This window comes from Octopus sinensis, unplaced genomic scaffold (genome assembly GCF_006345805.1).
Source record: "Octopus sinensis unplaced genomic scaffold, ASM634580v1 Contig11667, whole genome shotgun sequence".
Classification (NCBI taxonomy): domain Eukaryota; kingdom Metazoa; phylum Mollusca; class Cephalopoda; order Octopoda; family Octopodidae; genus Octopus; species Octopus sinensis.
Window position 1 is genome coordinate 496220 of NW_021832430.1, and position 11294 is coordinate 507513.

General features: G+C 37.0%; 1 protein-coding gene across 1 annotated transcript; it reads right to left on the bottom strand.

Annotated features, from left to right (window-relative positions):
- Positions 1–5182: 5182 nt before the first annotated feature.
- Positions 5183–5627, bottom strand: LOC115229072 (splicing factor U2af large subunit A-like; the record flags this gene model as incomplete). The annotated part of the gene is made up of 2 exons (XM_029799498.2): positions 5183–5248; positions 5283–5627. Coding segments are annotated over 2 exons (411 nt in total), but the record flags the coding sequence as incomplete, so codon positions are not given.
- Between the last annotated feature and the right edge of the window lie 5667 nt (positions 5628–11294).

The following is an 11294-nucleotide window of genomic DNA, read 5'->3' on the forward strand; positions in this document are numbered from 1 at the left end:
ATTGCAGACGTAATTGCTGAAAATGAAGAAGAAAATAATGATGAGTCAATATATGACCAAACTGAATGCAACTGTTCACACTTGGACACGATAACAGCAATGAATAACCTTGAAGAGAATATTCACCGTTTGTTTCCCGATGCGTTAAAAGACTATTACAATTTCAGAAAAATATTGGGCATACATATGAAGAAATCTGCAACAGGAAACAAAATAACAGATTATTTTCGTGTAATAGAATAAAAATTTTTTTCTACTTGAAAAATACTCTAATTATCAATAAAATTAGTGGAAAACATGTTTAAATGTTCTTAAAAATACTTTATTTATTTATAAATTAATGAAAAATATGCTAAAACTATTAAAATTTTTATAAAAATAAAGAAAATTTCAGACCTCCATTTTTGGGGAAACCTCTATTTTTGGGGCAATTTTTCAAAATTGATGCCCCAAATGGAGGTTATACTGTATTCTACTTAGGAGGTCCAGGAAAAGCACAAAATTTTGAGCGAAAAAGAATCACCCTGCACGATCCATTTCTCCACTTTCATTTTACCAATCTCTTTTTAAATTAAATCTCAGCTTGATCTTCCATTTCATGATAAGTCCCTTTATAAAATCCACGATCCTACGAGGGAGGCCGAAGTTATCGAGGAATTGGTATAAAAATCGTGGTCGACAGAGTCAAATGCGTTTTTTTACATCAGCCCACACAGAAGTCAGGTTATTCCCCTATTGTTAATGAATAAATTGGTTGAGCAATGCCTGCTCTTTGGCTCCTTGGCATATTATTCTCGTCCCCAATTGATTGTCGCTGATCAAATTGTATGCTTCAGTGTAGTCCGTCAATTGTTGTTCACACATTTAGTTACAAGTTTATATAGATTTAGCATGCAAGTAATCGGCCTCTGGTCCTTGGATTAGTCACAAATTTCTTTTTGAAACAAGACGGCCAATTCCACTGAGAAACCACTCATCAGGTGTGTACTTTCCATATATGATCTCCGCGACTTTTTCAGGAAAAAAATTGTATGTGCCATCACATCCACAGGTTTTCCAATTTGGCAGCTGGCTAATAATTTCAATAACGGTGTCTTTTCCCAAATCAGCAGTTTTGTCTTAAAGACCAGATAAAATCGAGTCCGACACAGACTCTTGTTTTACTTAAACACTCTCCCAGAATGAGAGACACTGACTCTGGTCAAACATAAACTTCGTATTCTTCTTTTTCTCAGTCAAGTTTCTGTAAAACTGCCTTTGGTTAAGTTCAAAACACATATTGTCCCTCCGGAATTTTTTTTGTTTATGGGTCGCCAGTTTTTTCCACAATTTTTGCCTCATTTTGGATACAGGTGACAACTCTAAACAAGTCTTCTTTTTTGGCCTTCCGATATCCATATTGGCTCAAACTGTCTCTGAATTTGTGGCTGAATGATTTGCTCGTTTTGTCATTATTAGTTAGTGGTGTGACTAACTCGAGTTCCATCCTATTTTTGTCAACCTTTGCGTGCATAATTCAGATTCACTTCGTTTACTGACGCCATGGGTCAGTGCGTCATATTGTCGGTGGGCAGCATAAAAGATGTCAGCAATGTCATTGAGATTAGCCGGTCGATTTGCTTTCATAAATTCCCCAATAAAGGGATTTATACCAGTCAAAATTTCTTTATCAAGAAGCTGATAGAAAACTTTCCTAGTTAAACTCAATTGAGTAATTTCTAAAGAAGAAATTTCAGTTTTGGAAGACATATTTGTTGGGTTATGACCAGACAGAAATTATTCCCTCTTCAGTACGCCTAACTTGTGTCTTTACGTTCAATATTGACTTTGTAGTGTGGAACTTGTAATTTAACGTCCGTGTTATATGAGGCAATTCACCGCGAGGAATTTTTCAAAATCTTTGCTTGGCGGAGTGTACCACTTCTATGGCTCATTGTATCTTATCAGCATTTGTGAATTGATCGATTACGGATTGCAACTTGGGCACTTCATCTACGTTTTAAATGTCTTTTCTTTTTAATTGATTCTTAGGTCCAGACTAAGATTATGAATACTCAGATTGAGATGGTAGGAAGGGGTAGAGAAGGTCAAACAAATTGATATAGTCGACAATCACGCAGGTCGTATTTCCTGAAAAAATCAGGTCGATTGGTTCCACACACGTGAGGAACTCGTCTATTGATATTATGATTTTTACAGTAGAACTCAAATCTTAAGACGACGTATATTTAATCCTTGTTTAAATAGTAGGAAGGCTATAGATGAGGTCGAACAAGTTGATGTAGTCGACAATCACGGAGGACGATTTTCCTGAAAATATTAGGTCGTTTCGATAGATACACGTGGAGAACTTGCATATAAAATTTCTGATTTTCTTAGTAAGATCAAATTTTGAATCGAATACTATGAATCCTCAGTTCGAAATGATATGAAGGTTTTATAGGAGGTTGAACAAGTTGATATAGTCGACAATCAAAGTCCAGACCTATCCTTTGCTATATTTTATTTACTAAATAAAAATTCCTGATTTACCTCAAATCGATTATTTGATAAAATTTTAATTATTTCAGCGGCCGGATAGAATGGAGATTCAAATTTATTCAGCCTAAACGGAATGTTCGTTCCATAGTCTTTTTAACTCGAACCTATCTATAATTTTATATCTAAACTTTATTTCCGATAGTATATTTGTATTAACTATTGTGGTCATTCATTTTCCTATTCATCACTTTATAGTAGGCTAAGTTTCCATCAATCGGATTTAAATTTGGCCTTCCATGTATCTGAATTACGTTGGACTCGTCAAAAGGATTTCATAAAGACAATGATTCCTCGTCCTTTTGGAAGAAGAACCCCCTTAAGCCAGTTGGAGTGTGGATAGGACGGTCACCGGCATCGAGAGTGCACCTTCGGAGTTAACCGAGGAATTCATTAGACAGACCATTAAATGGTCCTGCGACTGGAAGACATGCGGATGTGATGGAGTGTATAATTTCTTCATAAAACGATTTGATTCGTTACATGGATACCTGTGCCGGGAAGTGAACAGAATAGTTAATAGGGAATAAATTCCTGAAATTGGTTTTATACGGGCTTCACTAACTTGATCCCAAAAAAGAAGTTTGTGAAACCCCTCGTTATTTACGCCCTATAATGTGCATGCTTACTTTCTACAAACTTGTGACAATATGTGTAAACATCAAACTCTCTGATTATGTGGGTGCTTTGAATGATCTGAAAATAAATTGGGAATGAGGAGGCAATCTCAAGGTTCTAAGGAACAACCCCTTATCAATAAGTGAATAAATCGAGAATATGGCGATGATCTCTGTGTATTGTAGATGGATGTTAAAAAAGCCTTCGATTCGGTGGATCACGAATTCCTGTTCGATGTGCTGGACTGTGTGAGAATTCCCTTATGGATAGTCCACTTTATAAAACCTGGTAGGAGGTGGAATGTTTGCCTTCAGCTTGGAAAAAAGAGAATTGTGAGTGTTAAATTGAATTTCGGAGTTCTACAAGGGGACGCCTTATCTCCGCAATTATTCGTATTGGTAGTGGATCCACTAAGCAGAATACTTAATTCGAAATTTCCCAAACTGTGGATTAATCAGGAAGACTCCAATACGTTGACATAGGCTACGAACCATTTATTCTTTGTGATACTTGCACAAAAAGAAGAAACTGTGATTAAAATGACAAATACTATTGTTGAGTACTTGCAAGTTGCGAGGCTTAAAAGTCTGCGAATAATCTATAATCATTGGAGAACTGCAGAACTCTAGACGGAGTCGAGAGCTATCGATATTTAGGAGTGCTTGAAGACCGGGGAAGCAACGTACAAAAACAAAAAGTGATGGAGACAATTCTCGGAAATGAAAGAAGAAGAAAAAAGAAGAAAAACATTTATTTAAATAGAGGCTGTTAGTAGAGGGTAGATAAAGACCTTTGGGATTCCTGCCTTTTCAGTCCCGCACACACGCTCGCCTCTCAGCCACAAGCTAAGACTTACCGGCTTACCTGCCACCCAGACATTATCTTCTCTAGGACCTCAGGGAGGCTTTTGAGGGACAATTCCTGGGCGTCCGAGAGCTTCTCTCGCCATCCTAAGCCATGGACTAGCCGGATGGCTCGTCTACAAGTTCAAGTCTGTCCCCTTCTCATTTGGCCAAGGTTCCACGCATCTCAACTGTTTTTTGTGGTCTAATAAAAATACTTTTCTGGAACGGAACCTGGTTCGACACTTTTTTGTCTACGAAAATCACCGACCCGATATGGTGCATAGCATTTTTAAAATTGAAGGTTGAGAAGCTAAAGTAGTATCAACGGCAATTTAATCGTATTTTTCAACTGGATTAGTAAAAATTTTTTAAACGACGAACGGTACAAATCGGCTCTTTTTTGACGATGAAAAAACTCGTTGTTTTCCAACAAATTTCTTTATTCATTTTACGATGGAATGTTGCTTTAATTCAAAGAGCGCCTCTCTTGTAGAACTTTTAAAATCGTGATTCTCATTTAGTTTTGTTTTATACGCGCATAAAAAAGTAAAATAATAAAATAAAACAATTTAATTTTGCACAAAAATATTATCTTTTATCTATATTTGTGGTAATTAAAACACCTAATTTAGATAAACAATTATCAAATGCCGAAAAAAATTAGAGAAATTAACGCCCAGAGATTAAAGAGAAAATAATTAAGTTGATCTAATTTTGAACGATACCAGGTTCATTGGTTTCGACCAATGCAATTCCAGGATTAAAATTTGCTGGGCATTCATTTTGTTCTATGCAATATTCAATTGCCCTTTGGTTAATGTCAAAATCATCGTTTGAAAACTGTCTCTAAAAATAATTTGCTTAAATAGACTACCCAGTATTTAAGCCCTTGAATTTTATTAGTTATGCAGTAATCGCAAGTGGGAAATTCATTATTTACCTAAAATATATAGTTTAATAATGTTTATTTTTTACATTATTGTTTTTATCATTAATTTCGTTAGTATTTGTGCTTCTATCTTCTTGTTCACGATTGATTTGATCCTCATTCTGTTCATTACGCACAACTTCATAATTTGCAGGACATTCGCTTTGTTCAATGCAATATTCAATTGCCCTCTGCCTTGTGTCAAATTTATCGTTTGAAAACTTTCTCTAAAAATAATTTTTGAATAAATTACCCAGTATTCAAGCCCTTGAATTTTGTTAATTACGCAGTATTCGCAGGTGGGAAATTCATTATTTTCCTGAAATATAGTTTTAACAGTCAATTTTTCTTACATCATTGTTTTGATTCCTTCTATCTTCCCTATCTCTCCTATCATTTCGGTCACGACCTCTTCGGTCGTCCCTATCTCTTCTATCATTTCGGTCACGATCTCTTCGGTCGTCTCTATCTCTTCTATCATTTTGGTCACGATCCCGTCGGTCGTCTCTATCTCTCCTGTTATTACGGTCACGATCCCGTCGGTCGTCTCTATCTCTTCTATCATTTCGGTCACGATCTCTTCGGTCTTCATTTTGTTCGTTACGGCTCTCATCATAATTCTCTGGGCATTCTTTTTGTTCTATGCAATACTTAATTGCCCTTTCGTTAGTGTCAAAATCGTCGTTTGAATACTGTCTCTAAAAATAATTCTTTTAGATAATTTACCCAATATTCAAGTCCCCTAATTTTATTAGTCAAACAATAGTCACAAGTGGGAAATTCAATATTTTCCTATAATATAGTTGTAAAAGTCCATGATTTATACATTACTATTTCGATTCCTTCTATCATCTCTATCTCTCCTATTATTTCGGTCACGATCTCTTCGGTAGTCCCTATCTCTCCTGTCATTGCGGTTACGATCTCTTCGGTCGTCTCTATCTCTTCTATCATTGCGGTCACGATCTCTTTGGTCGTCTCTATCTCTTCTATCATTGCGGCCAAGATCTCTTCGGTCGTCTCTATCTCTTCTGTCATTGCGGTCACGATCTCTTCGGTCGTTATTCTGTTCGTTACGTCTCTCATCATAATTTTCTGGACATTCTCCTTGTTCTATGCAATACTGAGTTGCTCGTTGTTCAGGATCGAAATTACTGATGGAATACGCATTCTATAAATTATTGCTGGTTAAATTACTTGATATCTTAGTCCAATGGTTTTGTATTTTATACAATAGGAACATGAATTGAATTGGTCTCTGTCATTATTTCGATTATCCCGCCTTCGATTATTTCTAGCCTGTTGAGTATAATTTTAATTTCTAAACCTGTAACAGATGAATACTCAATAAAATCCCTTTAAATTTTATTTAAAAAATAAAACCGATTATCGCAATCATTTTATTAACACTAATTCTGATATTGAAAATATATTATAATTCGGTTTACCAATACAAAAAAATAGTTTGTAATACAATTTTATTTTAAGTATTTATATAGTAAATATTTGTATCTCTAGTCAGATATAAGTGAGTGTAAAATGTATAATAATTACATATTTTATAAGTGGAAAAATGTATCAAAATATGAATTTAATAAAAAACGGTTTTTATATAAACATTATATGCTATAGTAATACTATTTATATGTTTTTATAACTTGTAGATACTTTTTTTGATTTATAAAAATTTAATCAGGAATTCAAAATTAAACAAGAATGAAAAATTATTTTGGATGATTTATTAATTGTTAAATGCTTGTTCAACTATATGTGAGTTCTCTTCCAACTAGATTCTTTCACATGTTCCAACTATTTTTACCAATTTTGCTGGACCTGTTTCTTCTCGCTCGAGCAATCTTTTCTTTTTATATACATTGCGGAAATGATTTGTTAATCCTATACATTCATATTTGATTTAGTTCCATAAATTGGTTTGTTTATGCTTTTATATGGTCCAATGTCTATAGAATTGAACAGTTTATTAAGTGAAATAGAATTTCCACTTAATAGGGAAAATTTGGGAATTCAAAAATCATTCTGCCTTTACCCCTACCCCTTTCAAAACTAAATAAAACTCAATTCTTGTTTGAAACTTGCACTCTTTGACAATTGAAATCGTAATCGCACCAAATTAGAGCTAATGGTTTTTAATTTTGGGTTACGATTTCGCACATCCATTTTCTATTATAGACCTTTAAAAAAGGAATTTGGTAATTAGCTAGTTACTTAGTAGCTTCCAACTCCCTAACATGCAGGAAGCTCCCTGCGCACAGCGTGGGCCGATCGCTTCCAGAGATCCCGGAGCGCTGCGTGTGGTAATGATATTGCCGATGGTCCAAAACAGGAAAAGAAATGATGAAGGAGATCAGATTGGAGTTCCTTGGTAGGGATTTTTTTCCAATGTAATTGTGTCTAAGGCAGGGGTTTCAAGAATTACACATTTCTTTTTTGGCAATAGTAATTCTAATTCATTGATTTCAGAAGGTAGTTCTTGGAATATTTTGTTTGGCGATAGTTTCTGGATACACCTAATGAATATAAAGTTGTGTATTAATGCTGATTTTTTTGTCCTCCGTTTCCCAAGAGGACTTATAACATAATTCTTTCCAGATCGGCACATAGCACATATTTCCTTTTTTGGCGGAATTGCAAAGATTATGAGCCGGGTGTTGAAAGAAAAAAATTAAAGCTCGCGCATATCAAGATGGTCAGCAATAGACAGGATTTTTGTTTTCGCCAATAGAGGGAAGATTTTAAACATCCGGTTATCGTTCTAAGCTAGCATTCTGGACTCGTTGTAAGTCTTCAAGGGATGCAAGCGAAACGCATGGAGACCAGGAAACATAGTTCATTTTTGTTATATCAGTGTTAAACTTTCTTTGGCCTTAGTACATATCGTATTTGTATGGGTAGAAAAACTCAAAAAGTGATTATAAGTGACATCCAGGATTTTGGTGTTTTTTATTATGGATTTTATTAATCGTTTATGTTTCAATATGATTGTACGACTAAATAGTCTGACAATTCAAATAGCATGACTATTTTCAAGGAATTTTTGATAATACTATTTAATAGTACGACTCATACTATTTGGAGTTATCCTTTGTTCAAGTTTTCCAATTTGAAAATGTATACAAACTCAAATCATAAAATTATTGATTTTCTAGTTATTTTGTTTCATTCTAAATGTTTTATTGATTAATTTAAAAATTCTATTGCTCGCCAATTTTTAGTCGGTTTCAAAAATAGAGAGCAATAAAGGTTTTACACTACGAGGTTTCAATAAGCAAAATAATGAATAAGTAAATTAATTTTATATAATTTAATGTTTATGATACTGCGATTCGGCAAATTGTGGGTTAATAATAACTCAAAGAATTAGTCATATTTAAAAGCACTATTTAATTTATCATATTTTTCAACAACACTTCTGACGTGGTGACATTTAGAATTTAGAAAAGCCAAATGAAGAACGAAGAACTCTCGGAAACTGGGCCTATTCTGCTCCTCTTGTGGGGTCTACCATCATATTGGCTGGGCGAAGCTAAGGAAGAAGGCTGTCAAGGGCCTTCGTAATTGGCTTTGCTCACCTTGTTTACGCATGTTCACCTTTTCTGAACCCCGAGCAAAACGCTCTGATGCATTTTCAATCACAGACGGAGATTCAATTATTCTGCTGCTCTCTTCTATTCGAAAATCCAGAAGGATCCCTTTAAAGATCCCCAAGTCAGCCAGAGTTTCTGCTGCCTCGTGCCTCAACAGTCTTGTTGAAAGGACACTCCAGTCACGTGACACAGAATCATGGATCCGCCTTTTCTGTTTTGCACCTCTTGGACTTGGAACTTCTGTGCACTCTTCAGAAAACCGCAAGTCTTTGGCTTCTGAAATTAAAACGCATCTTAAATCCCTCCTTGAACGCCCTATTGAGGAACTATTTGATCAGCTTGAGCGGCACGACGAATTTAATCGGCCACGCTTGGGAGATGAGAAGGAGTGGGTCAGAGGAGAAGTTTCTCGTAAATTAATGGTGGGGGACCTGCGGGGAGCACTCCGTGCTATTTTCAACGACGGCAAAATTTTGCCGACGACACCTGAGATCTTGGATCTACTCAAATGCAAGCACCCGTCGGCCCCGACGAATGTGCGGCCGTTCCATTTTACAAATTCCACACTGGATGCGAAAACACTTACGGAGGAGATACTCGCATGCATTTCCTCTTTTAATGGGGGCAGCAGTGGCGGAATCGATGGCCTGCGTCCAAGCCACCTGAAGGATTTGGTTTCGGCCTCAGCGCACGAGGCTGGCCGGTCTCTGGCCGGCTCGCTTACAGCTCTGGTCCAGCGCATAATCGAAGGCGACATTCCCGTGATCGCTAGGGAGCTCCTCTTTTCTACCCATCTTCTTGCTTTCGGCAAAAAAGACGGTGGGATACCAATTGCTATTGGCAACGTTTTTAGAAGACTTGCTGCTAAAGTCGCTTCACGAAGGGCATCACAGAGACTCAGCTGCGAACTTTCGCCACTTCAGCTGGGTGTGGGAATCCCAAATGGTTGCGAAGCTGCAGTGCATGCAACCAGAGAATTCTTCTCGCAAAAAGGGAACTCAAATGGTCCCGGAGTTCTAGCTATAAAACTTGACATTAAGAATGCATTCAACAGCCTGAGGAGAGATGTGATTCTCGAAACCTGCTTAGAAAGGGCTCCTGATATTATCGGCTTGGTTCACTTGGCATATGGGTCAGACAGCTCTCTTCTTTTTGGAGATGAAATTATTAAATCGTGCACAGGAGTTCAGCAGGGTGACCCTATCGGTCCACTGCTGTTCGCCCTCGGCATTGACTCTGCCGTACGGAAAGTCGATTCTTTTTTCAACCTGTGGTACCTCGATGATGCAACCATCGGGGGCCCCTCTGATACAGTGATTGAGGATATTTTCAACATAATTCCCACCCTTCGTGAAATTGGACTGGAAGTAAACGTCAGCAAGTGCGAGCTTATAAATATCTCTTGCTCGCACGAAAAATTCGGTTCCGCACTAAACAAGCTGCAACTTCGCCTGCCGGGGCTGACAACCACATCCATTGATGATGTTCTATTCCTCGGCGCGCCCATGGGCCAAATCCAACTTAAGAAGTCGCTATCTGAGAAAGCCAAATTGGTCACTGATTTCACAAATAAGCTCATGTTGCTTGATTCTCACTACGGATTTTTCGTGCTCAGAGTAAACCTCATGTTGCCAAGGCTTGCTGCGAACTTCAAACTGCTCAATACAATCTGACATGCTTCAATCGCTCGATACTTCTCTGAAGTTGGCCGCTGAAAAAATCCTAAACATATCCTTTGATGACGCTGGTTGGACTTGTTGCAAATTACCTCTACGCCTTGGCAGAGTTGGACTCCGTTCACCTCTGGACATGGTTCTTCCTGCATTCCTCTCCTCACGTGCGAGCTCCCAAGCCCTCATCACCCAAATCCTACGTAACTCTCGCGGATTGGAAGAGGACCGGGTTTTCTCTGGACCTTGCGAATTCTGGAAGGGATCTTGATTGGCCATTCCATCTAACATTTTACGCCAATGGGAATGGGATGATATCTCCAGCAAAGCTAAAATGGAAGCAATCAGACCTACATTTGATCAGCATCGCCTCGCTTGTCTCGGTGCCGCTGCCAGACCTGAAAGTGGGGCGTGGCTTAATACCTCCCTTGCTCCCAATCTAGGGAACCTCTCATATTGCATAATATATTACGTAATTCGTTACATAATCTCAATTGCATAATATATTACGAAATTCATTACATAATCTCAAGTACCCCGATATGCTAAAATCTAAGGAACCTCTCATATTGCATAATATATTACGTAATTCGTTACATCATCTCAAGTATCGCCATATACTCACATCTAGAGACTTCTCCATATTGCATAATATATTACGTAATTCATTACACAATCTCAAGTACCTCCATATACTCACATCTCGGGATGTATTAAATTGCATAATATATTACGAAATTCATTACATAATCTCAAGTACCCTGATATGCTAAAATCAAGGGAACCTCACATATTGCATAATATATTACATAATTCGTTACATAATCTCTTTTGCATAATATTTTACGAAATTCATTACATAATCTCACGTACCCCGATATGCTAAAATCTAGGGAATTTCATATATTGCATAATATATTACGTAATTCGTTACATAATCTCAATTGCATAATATATTACAAATTCTTTACATAATCAAGTACCCACATATCCTCAAATCTAGAAACCTCGTCATATTGCATAATATATTACGAAACGCAATTTATTACATAATCTCAAGTACCCTGATATGCAAAATCTAGGGACCTTC